Genomic DNA, 16,291 nt, shown 5'->3' with positions numbered 1-16,291 from the left:
ATTAATTGCTGCTCAGTACAGGTAAACTGGCTAAAGCACAGCCTAGAATGGAGTTCCACCCAAGAAAAATCTTGTTAAACGTTTGATGGGATATTGTTGGTGTGATCCACTTTGAGATGCTGCCACTCAACGTAACGATTACACCGGACTTCTATTGTTAACAGTAAGAACGCTCGAATGCTGCACCATAAGAAAAGAGGAATGCTTTGATCAATGGTGAAGGTGTTGTGCTGCACCAGGATAATGCACAGCTTCCCCCCTTCCCCCATACAGCAAGGATAATATCTGCAAAGAGTGAAGAGCTAGACTGGGAAAACTTCCACATCCTTCTTATTCTCCAGACCTTGCCCCATCTGATTATCATCTATTCCGAAGTTTGCAGAACTATCTTGATGGAAAAGAGCTTGGAACACATAAAGATGTCAAAACTACCCTCTCTTCATTCTTTTCCTCTAAATCCCAAGAATTTTATAGAAGTGGCATTCAGAAGCTTGTTAATCGTTGGCAGGAAGTAATTAATAATAATGGGACATCTATCATTGTTTGAATGAGATTAAAAGCGTTTGAAATACTTTCTCTTTTTCTGAACTTAAAATCAAACATCACTTAAGGGATGATCTGATACATTAATGATAAATGATAGGAGCATAATTAGTAATATCTTTGGTCTTTCACGCTGTACTGAAGGCAATAAGTATTACAAAATAATTTGGTTCAATTGGTAAGATGGATAAACCTTTAGTTAATGATTTTTAATTAAATAACTAGTGTAATGAAGCTGGGTTATCATAATTTGGATCGCAAGTCTAATATAGATGAAAGCCCACTCAGTATCGTGGCTGAAAAAAAAAGAGAAAAAGATAGCAATAATAGGTCACTCAAGCAATCAAAGCAGTGCCCTGTAGCTAATAGAACTTTAGAGTGTATTTGTGTAAAAATGTGATGCATTACACTAAAATAACCTGGATTGTAAAAATAAGCAAGTTACGTGACAACCACAGCTGATATAACGTCACAAAGATGCCAACGCATGGTTACACGATGTAACCACGACAATTAAATAATTAAAATCCTTTCAACCATTAAAAAGTGAACTAAATCTCTTTAAAATGACATTTTTAACACACTACATCAGTGGATCATATTTATCTATATACAGTAACAAAAGAAAGCCCTTTATATGCGTCCAAAATAGAACTAAGCATAAGCTATTTACACAATATTAAAACCAAAATAGAACAAACCTATTAGAACATAATAAAACATCCCTTTATAATACAATTTACAACTTTATGTACACGCATCAAAACATATATGTATACACTATAAGCTAAACCATTTATATCAAGTTACCAGCTAGATCAGGAGTTCCCAAACTTTGTAGACCAGTGGAGCTTCACATCAGAAATAGAACAAAAAAAAAAAAACATTCCGGAGCCTTAACTAAAAAATACACTAAAAATTAAAACAATTGGTCACTAGCACCAGATAAAATTTGCTTCAAGCTTTTAGAATATAAATTTGTTTAAAATATCAATATTTAAAGAAAATATTTTCACTACTACTTTATTATTCAAAAATTTCAGCTTGAAAATTTTATATCAGTAAAACCACAGTGTATTTATTTATTTATTAGAGGCTCGGATGGGCTTGTTTTTGTTCATAAAGTAGTTCAATATTTGGAGTTATGGTTGTTACCTGTAAGCGTAAATCATCTTTAATATTTAGTCTGTTTCTAAATTTGGTCTTTGTAGCTGTATACAGTTAAAATCTTTGCTCATTAAGATATGTTGTTGGAAAACGCATCAAAATTTTCAAAGCTCTGTTACTTATTTCAGAATATTCCATGGCCATTTGGATTCAAAATTGTGTAATTTCTTTCTGCTGAAATTTTGTTTTTACGGTTTAATCAGTTGAAATTTCTATAAGCTGTTCTTTCTCTTTCAAAGGCAAATCGTTAGTACTTGCAGAATCAACACAGGAATTTTGAATCCACAGTAATTTTTTCTAAATGAGGAGTGAAGTACTATCCAATAGTTGTACACAAATCAGATATGTGCTGCAAGACCGAAACTTTTGCATCTTCATTTAAGGGAAATTTATTCATAAGTAAAAAATAAAACAAAAAAAAAACCTGATATTTTCGAAGCAATCAAGTTCTTCCATAAGTATACATTCACTCCAAAGTCTTAGCTTACGTTGGAGCGCTTCCATTTTACTCCGAGCTTTGAAGTACGTTACCCTGGTACCCTCTATTGTAACATTCACTTCATTTAGATAGGCAGATACGTCCAAAAGGTAAACCACTTTCTGTATCCAGCACTTGTCCCTTAATTTGTATGCAAGTTCAAAATGACATTCAGATAAAAAGAAACCTATATTCTCACGCTGATCGTAAAACCGATCAAGCACTTTTCCTCGAGAAAGCCATCGGGTTCAGTATAAAGGAACAAATTTTTATGCAAACTTCCCATATCCACACAGAGTAAACTGAAGATCCTCGCATTGAGCGGTCTTAATTTTATAAAATTAACTATTTTTATGAAATCACCTCATAACTCCTTTAAGTCTTCTGGCATTCGTTTCATTGGAAGTGCGTGATGATGAAGACAGCAGTGGATACTCTCGATGTCCAGGTTTGTCTTTTTTATGCGTGCCACTACGCCTAAAACTTTTCCAATCATAACTGCAGCCCTATCAGTGGAAATACTTGAGCAAAGCTACCATTGGATTTCATGTTCTTCCATAAATAAATCGATCAGTTTAAATATTTCTTCGCCTGTTGTTTGAGTAGGCAAAGGCTTGCAAATTAGCATGTCCTCTTTAAAACTAGCTTCGTGAATATAGCAAGCAAACACAAGAAACATCGCATAACCTGCGACATCTGTTGATTCATCCATCTGAAGCGACAAAGATGGACTCACTATAACTTGCCTTATTAACTCCGTATAGCAATTTGCTGACATATTCTTGATTCTTCGAGAAACCAAGTTTTCAGAAATGGGCACAGAGTTAATGTTTTTAAGAATTTTCTCATCAATCGTGCACTCTATCAAATCTTTTGCGCATGGTTGTATCAAATCTTCTGCAATTGTATGAGCTACACCTGCTTTTGCAATACGGTGACTAAGATAACATGAAGCAATAACAGCACCTTTGTTCTCCCGATGGACAAACGACCGAAATGTAACTTTCCTTGCATTTAATTGCAAAGACTTTCTTTTGAATTACTCAGAAGTTGGATTTTTTAATTGGGAGTGTTTGGTTTCGAGATGCCGTTTTAACTTTGCTGGATACAAACTACTGTTACTCAACACTGTTCCACATTCAACACACAGCCCACTAGGTCCATCTTCATTACCCGTCCATGTAAAACTATGTTAAATAAAACTTTCACCATACTTTCTTTCTTGTTTCGGTACGTCTTGCATTATCGTGAGTTGAAGTGCTTGTACATGACGATAACGTCGATGAATACGTATTAGGCCTAGGCCTAGGACGATTTTTACTTGTATCAGATTTATTTCTGATATTCAGCTACATATCCATTATAAGGGTGACTAATAATTATTTATTTGTCTAAAAACGTATTCTTATATCTTTGGCGCTTCAAAAGTATTTTCACGAACACAAAATAGCTTCTTAATGAAAATGTGTTCAAGCATTTGGGTTTTATCATCATACAATTCCATGGTGACCTAAGATCAGCGTCGTCATAACGAAGTTAGAAATAAACATTTGTGGAAAAAAAAGGCTAGGCCGCTAGAATAATATATTTTTCTAAAGGAAGAGGTTAACCTGTTATTTTACATTTTTTTTTGTTTTTTAACAGAAATTTTTAAGCCAAATAACAAAATATTAATCCAGATCTAACGTGCATCTAAATCTCGAAAGAAATGAAACATGACGTCATGCGGGAGTATGACGTAATAGAGCTCATTTGGTAACAAGTTTGTGTAATTAAACTACAACGAATTTAACCTAACCTAACAATTACCAATTATAATTGTCATAAATATTATTATACTTCATAAAAATATACCCTGAAACAGTTGATACTGCATCTAATTGCATCACAATGTTGCAAATTTGGACAGGTTTCAGCTATGACGTCATGTTTCATTTAGTTCGAGATTTAACCGCTAATCCAGATTTGGCTTTTCGCATCAATACCCAGGCTTGACCGATGTTACATACGAAATTACATGGCTATCTTGCATTTCCAATGACAGGATCTTGAGATAGTACCATATCTACTGGAAACCAGTGGTACCCCTGTCGAAGTTTATTGAGATGGTATTATCACTTTCACCGCGAGAACTTTCCCTAAGCTAAATAAAATCGTCTGACATTAAGCAGAATAAAATATTAACAGGCCCAAAACGCGATAAACGTATTATGTTAAAGATATATTTTACTTTTTTGAACAGCGTATTCTGATTAAATTTTATAGTTTTAGGAAAAAATATTCACATTTTAAAATTTTCTGGTGGAGCCTCATATTACTATGGCGGAACCCATGGGCTCCCGAGGAGCATAGTTTGAAAAACCATGAGCGAGATGACAATAAAAAATTTTTTTAATACCATTAACACCTAAAATATACACGTATATACTTTACACGAATTAAGGACTTTAATTAAATTAAGAAAAAAAAAAACAATTTAGGGAGGAAGCTGGAACTGACTTATAGAATGCCCAAAGGCAAATATTCCAGTTCAGCCATGCATTCGTGAAGCACCATCGTGATCTGGCAGCTAATTTTTCTTGTTCTAATTAGAGCCTTACGAGTGTATATCAGAGAGCTGCGTTTGCAGTTTTTGTGGCTTCAGTAAATGATTTTTTTTTCAATTATGTAATGTTTAGGCCTCTATGTACATGGTAATGGTATTTCAAAACTGCAGTATGTGTGTTAGTTATTCGTTAATTTTGTCCAAGCCCCAGTGGAGAATGCTTTTTTTTTACCACAACTCTATAGCCTTGGTGCTGATGGTAGTGATCGCCATATCAATCACCATTTCTATAGTCAATATAGTAGTTTTGGAATGCATAGTTATTACTGTCCTTAAAATGGTGGTGCTGATGTTTGTTTTACTTCCAAATTCTTGATCAGTCATCTTGTTGATTGTAGTTTTAGGCAAGCCCTGTTGGTTTGAGGAATGTAATAGTCTTTTATTTTTTCTTCACAAAACACCTTCGAACGGGATACATAAAACTTATCTGGGCATTACACTTAAACTTCAGTTTACTTTGGAATCTTACCTCTGCATTTACTATATTTGGTATTCACATGCTAGATGACAAGTATGATGGTGGCTGGTGACTTCGATGGTTCGAAAGAAAACAAGAATAGCTAGAAAGTTTAGAAATTTGATCTCAAATACAAAAGTTAGAATGATGGGTCAAACAAACTGATTTGTCAGAGTAATTTGGTTAAAACGTAGAATTAAAACTGTAGTGGCCTGATTACAAAAATATTTTGCTTTAAGGTTGTTTTCTTGAGGAAATAGTGCAAAAGAAAACACAACAAACACTGCAGAACTAAATTATTGTACTCTGTCTAAAAAACCATAACTTTACTACCTATGGATAGCTTGGTCGAGACAGGTATCCTCAAGTCTCGTGCTTGATCGATATCATGTATTCTCTGATGTTACCAAAAGCGTGACTATGGTTTACAGCTAACCTGGATCCCCACCACATTTCCTTTGCTACTATCCAGTTTCCATACAAAATAGAGTCTAAGTCAGTAGGAAAGCACACAGTCACTAACCTGCTTTTTCGGAGGATAAAACTTTATCGAAACCAATGCTTTCCCTCCCTCTTGACAAATAAAAGTTTATCACAAGGAAGAGTTACAACAAACCAATACTGCGTAATTTTTACTTCTTACAGCTGGGATGACATGTACAGTTTAGATTTTCGAGCATTATGATTATTATCTTTTAGTGGAATAATGTTAAGAACACTTGCAAATAGCGTGATTAAATATATCCAATGACAACAAAAGAAAATACTGATTGCACAAGTTTACATTTGTTACACTGCATGCCCCTGTTTGTGAATTTTACTTTCAATAAGTAATTTCACCCACTTTTTTACATTTCATTAAAAAAAAACTGAAATGTTTCTGTCCATTACTTGTTAAACAACAAAATATTTCTCAGCAGGTGTGGCATGAGTCCAGTCATTACTATTACTCCTTTCCATAACATTTACTACGTGCCAATCATTTTAATGTTGAAATTGAAATGTTCTTATACTTGAATTAATGTAACTGCAGACCCACTTTATATCTTGTAAGGCCAATAACCGCTGTTAACTTCACAACTCTAGGTCTTAACATTCATATTAAATTTTCATATTCTTATTTAAACAATGTCTACTAGTGTTTTTAGTAAATAATTCACTTAGCCACATAGCAGCCATAAAAAACTATGAATAAAGTTTGGTATATGTGTGCAACATCTCACACATATATACAAATGTACATTGCCTTATGCGTATGTCTGAAATCTCTGTGCATCATCACATACCAGAACATTTTAGCGAACTATTTAAGACTTGAGACTTACTTAAGACTTACATTACCATGGTAAGCCCAGTTGGGCTGATTTTATGAATTATACATCAATGGCTAAGTTTTAGCAATATGCCATCCTCACTTTAAGTGTTGAAATTTAATAGCCTTTTTTACTTATCATAAAATAAATAATTACCAGCATGAGGACTTTTAAGCTGAAAATCTCATTTAATGATTAATATCCATCTATTCACTATCATGTATGTTAATACACATTCAAATCAACCCTCAACTACATGTAACTGTCTTTAATGTACTTTTACTGTTTGAGACAGCTACCAATGGTGGACCACTTGGACATTGTATTGCCTTAAAAACGTCAATCCACTCATTTCAGTTAGGTAAATATAAGCATGTCCAAAAAACAAGGTCTATTTCTTTAAAATCTACAGAAACTCATTTCGTTTTCTTTGCTTGTAAAGGAAACTTCAGCATTACACATAAAAGGAGTTATGCACATTCCAGTTTACTGGTAAGAATTTCCAGAGCACTCTATGACCTATTCCCAAATATTGCTGCTACTCAACTAACAGCAAATGATTCTTGCAAAGTGTTAGACTATTTTTCCACTACTTAAAAATTACCCGACAGTTCATAAAGCAAGGATCTCAAAGCAGTTTAGTCATTAGTTTCTCAATCAACTGATTTTCATTGCTTTTGCTAATTCAGTACTATTCACAAAGAGTGTTGTCTACATATTTCATTGTGCAAAACTAACAAAAAATTACAGAATAAGAAATGTTTCATGTTATTTCCTTCCATTCATTCACTTGACATCCAAATGGATATCCTAGTTAACTGACCTAGCTGTTAATTTTAGTAATAATAATTAAGAGGTCATTGTCAGCATTTCAGCCAACCTTTAGAGATTTCCTTCACCTTTCCAAAAAACTTTTCATTTAGCTTATTTTATATTGCAAAAATAAATACTCTTAGCATCTGTTTCCATGTAAGTTCAGTAGAGATGCTTTGAAACAGTATCCTCATTGATTCCAATCTGTGCTGTCCAGTCAAACTAAGGCAGGGTGATTCATCTGTTAGCATCTTGTATATGTTTGTGCACGGCAAATGAACACTGGATCTAATCTGTCATCCGATCAATTTGTGAAGTACTAAACCAAGACATATTTAACTGTATCCAATCAACGTTCGTGCCACTGGCATGTACCAAAGGACGTACCCAGTCTCCATGTTAAAAGGCTCATTCTTTGACTGTTTTACCATAGGATCTCTTCTGTTATAGCATATTCTAGTTCCAGATGCACAGAACTGTGCACATAAGTCATTGAAAATCCAGCCCTTCTACATGTATTCATGGTCACTTTGTCATTTCAGCATTAAATGATTGACCATATGTTACATCTCCTGAAGGGAAGCTTTCCAGCTTAAGCATAAGTAGTTTTGATGAACATTCACTTAATCTGTTCTGTCAAGTAATTCATATTTATGTACGGTAAGTGTTTGACTTAACTGATTTTAATGAAAGTAATAAACTTTGCAAACATGTACTTGACAGTTTGTTTTACTCACGCTACCAAGTCATCTGACTGGTGGAAATAAGGGGAAAGAATAAATGATAATTGAAATAAGTATCCTGATCTATGTGAATCTCTTCAGTGGCACAAGCTCAGGTTATCCATTGCCCTATCAACACATCAGCAATGAAGATGCTCTAAAGTGTCGATCAAAGGATATTTCTTGATCCTCTAAGTGGAATAATGGACAATGCAAAGTATATATCAATCACCTTGCTATGTTTCAAGAAAATGACTGATGCTATCCAGGAATATTCTTTGGAAGGAAAAAACAAGATTTTTTTTTGCTGCTATTTGCTCTTTCTAGGCCACTTTTTCCTCTGACCTATACATACAGTATAGTACTTGGATACTTCAACGTTACCACTAGTGCATGTGAGAGACTGAGAACCATATCTAGCTGGCTGATAAAATAGGATAATAGGATATCAAATGCTCTGTTGTATTATCTTTGGCCATCCACGTAAATACTGTTTGTCTAGACCATAATTGTATGTGGTCTCAGCATGCACCTCCATCCTACAGACTGATGATCTGCCAAGCTCTGAACAGTCCTACATGATGAGGTTATTGTCAAACAAAGGAGCACTAGGAGCCCCACGGTCTTTTAAGCATCAACTTCTAACTAGAGATTGGCAGCAAAATGAATTACTGGGTATGGTGCATCTATCAATCCTGTAATCTCTGGTTCACTCTGTGACTTGTGGTTGCATTTATAGCTAGATTAATATCATAGAAGTTCCTTACTGTTGGCCTGGCCTGGCATGACATGGTGGTTAAGGCACTAAACTCGCAATCTGACGGTTCAAATCCTTATGACTGAAAATTTTTGCACTTTCAGTCGTGGGGATGTTATAATGTCAATTCCACTATTTGCTGGTAAAAAATAGCTCAAGGGTTGGTGGAGGGTGGTGTTGACTAGTTGCCTTTTCTCTAGTCTACCACTACTAAATGAGAAATAGCTAATGGCTAATGCAGGTAATCCTTCTCTCTAGTCTACCACTACTAAATGAGAAATAGCTAATGGCTAATGCAGGTAATCCTCGTGTAGCTTTACATACAATTCAAAACAAACCAAACCAATTCTTAATGTCCTACAGATTATTTCTTTCTCTATAAGAACCTGCTATATAACCTGCTAGAAATATAATTCCTGTTGACAGATGTCATACACCAAAGGTACCTTGCATCTAGCCCTTGGCTTAGTAGGGTACTTCCTTTGTGTGGAAACTCTTGATCATCAGCTTCGTTATTGAGAACCTTCTGTGTTTCCTAATGGCAAAGCAACTCATTTTTCGTGAAGTTCATCCACCAATAGTGCCTCTTTCTTTACTACTTTTGAGAGAGTATGACATTACAGATGGGACTCTGTCTTTGTGGTCAGTAAATACACTAGAATTTTACAAAAGTTACTCCACTTGGTATTGAGCACCCTAAGCCATACATCATCCTGATAACATTGTTGTTTGCGCTTCACTTGTGCTGAAGCTCAACATCACGGTTAGAAACTCATCAACCATTCTGGATGCACCACAGAAATGAATGTTGTTAGGGATCTTTGCAGTATTAATGAGAGTCTGGTGTTCAGGAAAGGATTTTTTTCAGACAAGACTGCCCTCCCTAAAGGCTGCACCTCCTCTGTTTTTATTTCATCTTCAAAAGCATAGCATTTGCAGTTTTAGCACCAAAATGTGTCTTTTCTATCTACTGTATGGTATTTTCAGTTTCACTGATTTTCATCAGTCTTTATTTATTTGTTTGTTTTCTGAATTTTTGCGCAAAACTATACAAGGGCTATGCGCTAGTCGTTCCTAATTTAGAAGTGAAGACTAGAGGGAAGACAGGTAGTCATCACCACCCACTGTCATCTCTTTTTCCAACAAATAGTGAGATTGACTGTGACATTATAACGCCTCCACGGCTAAAAGGGTAAGCATATTTAGTGTGACGGAAATTCAAACCCGGGACCCTCAGATTATGATTTGAGCGCCGTAACCACGCCATGCCAGGCCATCACTCAGAGTGAATGGGTAGGGTTTGCTAAATGGAAGGCTCCACCAATGTTATGATGTAAAGTATGTGTTTATTTTCTTTAAATTCTAACTCAGTTTGTTTCAAAGAAAGAGACGCAGTTTTTACATTGTAAACATAAATTAAAACATATGAGTAAGTGTTTGTTGTTATTGTATGATTGGCTAATGAGAGAGATATTGTGAAAGAACCAAAAATCCTCAAAGTTAAAGAAATACAAAACTGTATATTAAACAATAAAACTATACAAAAAATTAAAATAATACAACTCTAAATCTAAATAAATCAAACCCGTCTTTAGAGCTTTAAATACCCATACATAATAACATAACGAAACCCAAGCCATACAACATGAACACTACTTTGCTTGTTTTGAATTTCGCTCAAAGCTACTCAAGGGCTATCTGCACTATCCATCCCGAATTTAGCAGTGTAAGACGAGAGGAAAGGCAGCTAGTCATTACCACCCACCTCCAATTCTTGGGTTACTCTTTTACCAAATAGTGACGGGGATTCAAACCCGTGCCTCATGGATTACGAGTCGAGTGCCTTAACCACCTGACCATGCCAGGCCTCCATCAGCATCCTTGAAGTAGAAGCATCATTCTTTGTTCATAGCTTTGATGTTACATTTAACCCAGGAGGAATAACCATTCTTCTTTGTGCCTCTAGTTTCTCTCAATCACAGATGGGAGGCTTCTGTTATAGGATTCAAACCCACGATCCGTACATTTCGAGACATAAGTGCTAGCTATTAGGTCATGCTAGGCCTTGTTTCGTTATGGGAAGACAAATTCTTGCGCGCGCGCACACACACACACACACACACACAAACACGTATTTAGCCTTTTTTTCACCCAACGTATGAAAGTTATCCGTTTTTGCTTCTTATTTTGGTGAGTGATCGATCACTGACATTACTCAGAGAAAAAATCACTGACATCACTCAGAGAAAAAGTCAGATAATTAAAAAAAAACATTCTGATAACTTTGTTAATTGTGTGTGTCACAATTTCACTCTTCCATAGCTACTATAGAGTATATTTCTATTCGTGTATGTTTATGTTTACAAAAGTTCATGTAGTTTCATCCCACAAGTAATCAAATCCGCTTTTACCAGATGTCTCGAGCTCATAAATGTTCAATATTTCTTTTGCACAACAAAGGCTACATAGTGAAAACTACACAATGGGCTATCTGCGCTCTGCCTACCACAGATATTGAAACCCGGATTTTAGCGGTGTGCCACTATGCCAGTGGGGGGCAGAGCAAACCTTCACCCTTGAGTATGAAATACACATATCCTTCTATGTGGATGTCTGGAAGATAACTTGTTAAAACAAATAATTAGAGCCCCGTATAAGTGGCTTAGTTTAAGATTGCATGTGGACCATCAGTTGAAGTATTTAACCTGTAAACTTGTGGGATACCAGACTTTCTTTGTTTCGCTAGAACACATAAAACGATAATTTCTATATTTTTGTGTCTTGTAGCAGATCAGTGGTTCTAAAACTTTTAAGTTCTGGGCCACCAATTTATTTTATATCATCTATACTTCTCTTTCTTTTATGTAATTATCCAACATTTGTTTGGATCACTTGAAGGGAGCCCGCTGACCACCAGGGGTCACTGGACCATATGTTAAAAACCGGTTCTCTGAACACATGATATATATATCTATAGAAGATACGATTTAGTAATATTTGAGACTTGTTAGATACATTTTATCTTATTTACTTATAACATTGCCTGTTCACGCGTGGCTTTACAACGTTGAGGTGTTGATTGGTATATATAATTTCTTGGGTTACGCTTATTACATATTAACATAAGTTATGCCCAAACTTGCTTATACTTATTTCCATTCTTGCTTTTAACAGTAATTATTAAAATATACGCCATGTTTGTGTAAAATTTCTGTTTTTATATTTGTCATAAACAATTCATATGACTTTCGAGTCTGCAGGTCTGTGAAAGCTACAAATTAACTAACAATTTTATTCTATGAAAAATATATAACAACAGCGAATAATGTTTAACACGTACTTTGAACTGGAGCTTGCTATTTAACAAAGCATTGCTAACCTTTGCATGACGATCACGGATGATAATCGTTTATTTTGACAGCTGGCCGAGTTTTAATCTGACAAGGTGATTTCATCCACAAGCGTTTCTCACGATAACATGCACATTGATTTGGTTCATTTGTTCGCTGAGCCACGTCGACAGCCCACTATCTCAAACATACTGTATTTATCTTCTCACTAAACTGGTCATTTCTAGCATTTAAATGAAAGTGAAATGAGTGCAAGCAGTCCTAATGAAAACATTTTACCTCAGATTAACTCTTCGTCTAACATTACTTCTTACGGTTCGGTAAGTATTATATATTGGGTAATTATATTAGATGGCAAAAAAAAAATGGTACGTGTGGTAAAGTGTTGAATATATTCTCGAGGAGAAATATGCTTTTGTGTGTGTTTTCTTATAGTAAAGCCACACCGGGCTATCTGCTCTGTCCACCGAGAGGAATCAAATCCCTGATTTAGTGTTGTAAATCAGTAGACTTATTGCAGCAGACGAACGCTGCTCGAAATCAGATGAAAAGAGAAAAACTTTTCTGGGAAAACAAAGCAAAAATAAAATATTTTAAATATTGATCGGACTTTCACTCGACGGCTTGTGAGAATCGAAAGTCTTTCACAACATATAATTTAAAATTATATAAGAATAGTTAATTTAGTCATCCAAATCTGTAGATGGCATTATTTGTCAAAGAAAATACACAAATAACATGACTATCGTTGTCTCCTTTTCAGAAGTTGTATCACGGACATATTCTAAAATTATTAACCTAAATTAATAAGACAAACAATCAACAACAGTACTTCATAAAAGTGTCGTCTCAAAAATGCAGAATAAACAAAACATTTTTCTTAATATTTAAACTTAATAACTCGATGCAAAGAACAACAATATGTAATATTTTTAAAATATCGACATTTTAGAAATGTGACAAAAATTTGTAAACGTAGTTGTTGTTCGCTGTAATTAATATTTTAGTACTTTAAAGACGGAAATTTCTGTCGTATTAAAAACAAACATCACTATTTTAATAATCATATATCTTTTATTGTATCTTCTTTGTTAGGTTAGCAGCAGTTTTTTTAAAGAGAGCACTGGTTGACCCTGTTTGAATTTTGGAGCTGGCCAATTGATTTGGTAGCAGGCGATACTACGAGATATTTTCATCTTCTTCTTTAAGTTGTAGGGCATTATAAAAGTGACAGTCATTCTCTTTATGTGAATGGTATAGAATTTGGCGCCTTCTCTCTGGGTCAATGATCCAAAATGAGGAACTTCGACTGATAGCAATAGTAGCTTTACCATAAATACAAACAAAAGATACTCAAAGTTTGATCCATCACGTACTTTTACGTAAAAATTACTTACTTGTGTGATAACAATCACTGAATCAGGAACAATAAGTATTTTTATGTTAACGTACTTTAATGATGGTTAAAACCTGCTTTAATTCAGTCTGTTTGTTGTGATTAATTCACGTATAGGCTTTTTAATCATGTGCAATCAAAATCATGTAATAAGTTTTAGTCTTGAAAAAAAGCTTTTGTGTTTTAAACGAAAAATACCACTTTCTTTGCTAAAAGCAACAACAACAAATATTAATCTCATTTTTGTTTCATGCTTCAGATTAACAGCTTCGACAATGAACACCAGATGTCAGTATCTTCATCTTCACAGTTTATAAAAATGACTCCTATGAAGAAAATACAAAGTACGTGTACTTGTCTTGAAGACTTCAAGGAGTGCAAGTGTGGTGCAGGAGATTCTTTGGAAGGCAGACAACAAGTCAAAATGGAACCTTGGGATAATTGCAAGATAGTTGCACTTGTGATACTGGTTATTTTAGGAATCATCTGGATTGTGGTGTTCGCTTCTTTACTTCACTTCAAGAAGTTGTGATTTTCAATACTAAATACAAACCGGTCAAGAACACATTTCAGCAACGATTTCTGGTGCAGCACAGTTGCAATACCATCCATTTATTAGTCATTGATTCTCTAACTCTGAAATGAGGGGCTGGCGGAAATGTGTTGCTAGGTTTTCAAGTAATTTTAAAGTAATTATGAATTTCTGGAAAAAAATAAAACTTTGCGAACACTTCAAGTATGTTGTAATATTTAAATGTCCACCTGTCTTTTAAAAGGTACATAAATTATGGTACTACAGCGTTTGTTTAAACCAAAGTCCTTGTGGGGCATTTTTCTCTTGTGGGTTACCTCCGTCAACTTTAATTCTCATTATACATATTGAAAGGTAATCTTAGTTATTTGTTTCAGATTTGAATGGAAAACTGCGTGTGTGTTTTTCTTATATAGCAAAACCACAGAAGATAGCCCACCGAGGGGAATAGAAATCCTAATTTTAGCGTTGTAAATCCATAGACTTAACGCTGTCTCAGCCAGAGAGAAACGCAAAGTTACAAAAGGATATCTGCGTTAGTCACGGAAAATTTTGAAATGACTGACCAGAAGGAAGACAGTTATTAAACATTGTCTACCATCAACTCTTTGGTTACTCTAGAGGAAAGTGTGGTTTGATTTTTACTCTTTTAATGCAACGAGACGAGAACTATGAATCACTAGATACACTGTCCGGCACGATAAACACTAGGTCACGCCTGGATCCCTTTGAAATAAATATGACGTCACATGACACAAAGACATTGGATAAAAAAGTATATGCATTACTGAACAGTCATTCTGGTATGTGACCTTTGCCTAAGTAAAATAGTTAGCCCAAGTTTACGATCTTTGTACATTCGATTTAAAACAGTGTCACTAACTGCGCGCAGAATTCATTGTAATGGCTGAAGTAGTTATGAATTTCATACTACATGAAAACACGTGCTCGGAAATTTAAAAAAAAATCACCTAAATATATCTAAATATTTATGGACAATTGAAATTTATAGAAAGCTAGTCATCACCACCCACCGCCAACTCTTGGGCTACTCTTTTACCAACGAATAGGCGAGCATGTTTGGTGCGACGGGGATTGGAACCCGCGACCTTCAGATTACGAGTCGAACGTCTTTACCCACCTGGCCATTCCGGGCCTAACATGTAACTTACTAGAAATTCGGATCACTTTGGTTATCGATATCAATTCCTCAGAAGGGATCAACCCATCTTAAAGGGTATATCAAACATATGTATAAATTTATATGATTTATAGAGTTTTCTTCCTTATAAATGTTCTGTAGACAGTGCTATAAAATCCTTTTAAACCTATATTCTAGATTTCAATGGTACATTAGAATTCCTCTTGTCTTTGTCTTATGGGAAGGTTTTAAATACTCCTCTCAGCACCAGCAGTCGAAAAAAGCCATAGAAAATTTCCTGTAGGTAAAATGAACGACTTTGTGAATAGAAATTTCATTTATTTGTTGACTTGTATTTGTTTATTTCTATTACTGTCCATTTTATATTTGTGAATTAGATATTTATGTGGATGATGTAAAGCAGCGGTTCTCAAACTTTTTAGACTCAGGACCCCATCACGCTCCTAAAAATTATTGAGAACCCTCAAAGAGCTTGTGTATATGTGGGTTATATCTATCGATATTTACCGATATTAGAAACTAAAATTGAGAAAATTTTTAAATATTTATTTATTAATTCATTTAAAAATAACAATAATAAACCCATTACATGTTAAACATGACATATGTTTTATGAAAAATAACTATGTTTTTCAAAACAAAACAAAACATTTTTAGTGATTATAGTGGCATTGTTTTACACTTTCGCAAATCTCTTTAATGTCTGACTTAATAGAAAACAGTTGGATTCTCACATCTGTTTCCAGCATTCAATCTGTTACGATATGTTGTTTTGTTTGAAGCATATGAAGAAACTCCGGCCTCACACAGATATGTACTTGGAAAAGGGAGGACTATTTTAACAACTTTCTCAGATAATTGTGGATATTCTTCTTTGATACTAAAACAAAACTCGACAAGTGGTAGTTTCTAAAAGGCGAGTTGCAATGTGGAATCTGAAACCATATCAATGAACTTTTCGTACTCTGTTACATTAAAATTCATTGTTCTACCCTG

The 16,291-nt window shown here is 34.7% G+C and overlaps 1 protein-coding gene across 1 annotated transcript; it reads left to right on the top strand.

Annotated features, from left to right (window-relative positions):
- Positions 1 to 12,363: 12,363 nt before the first annotated feature.
- On the top strand, positions 12,364 to 15,526 carry LOC143256618 (uncharacterized). Its single transcript, XM_076514089.1, has 2 exons — positions 12,364 to 12,525; positions 13,861 to 15,526. Exons 1-2 carry the CDS (start codon positions 12,451 to 12,453, stop codon positions 14,131 to 14,133), a joined length of 348 nt encoding a protein of 115 aa, XP_076370204.1. The 5' UTR covers positions 12,364 to 12,450; the 3' UTR covers positions 14,134 to 15,526.
- Positions 15,527 to 16,291: the final 765 nt, after the last annotated feature.

This window comes from Tachypleus tridentatus, chromosome 1 (genome assembly GCF_004210375.1).
Source record: "Tachypleus tridentatus isolate NWPU-2018 chromosome 1, ASM421037v1, whole genome shotgun sequence".
Taxonomy (NCBI): domain Eukaryota; kingdom Metazoa; phylum Arthropoda; class Merostomata; order Xiphosura; family Limulidae; genus Tachypleus; species Tachypleus tridentatus.
The sequence above is the reverse complement of the archived record's forward strand: the minus strand, read 5'-3'. Positions and strand labels throughout refer to the sequence as shown.

What these genes read in the sequence shown, in the direction of transcription:
- LOC143256618 (XM_076514089.1), top strand. Translation starts at nt 12,451, where the DNA reads ATGAGTGCAAGCAGTCCTAATGAAAACATTTTACCTCAGATTAACTCT. An exon ending in ACATTACTTCTTACGGTTCG is followed by an intron (nt 12,526 to 13,860) that starts GTAAGTATTATA and finishes TTCATGCTTCAG; the next exon opens with ATTAACAGCTTCGACAATGA.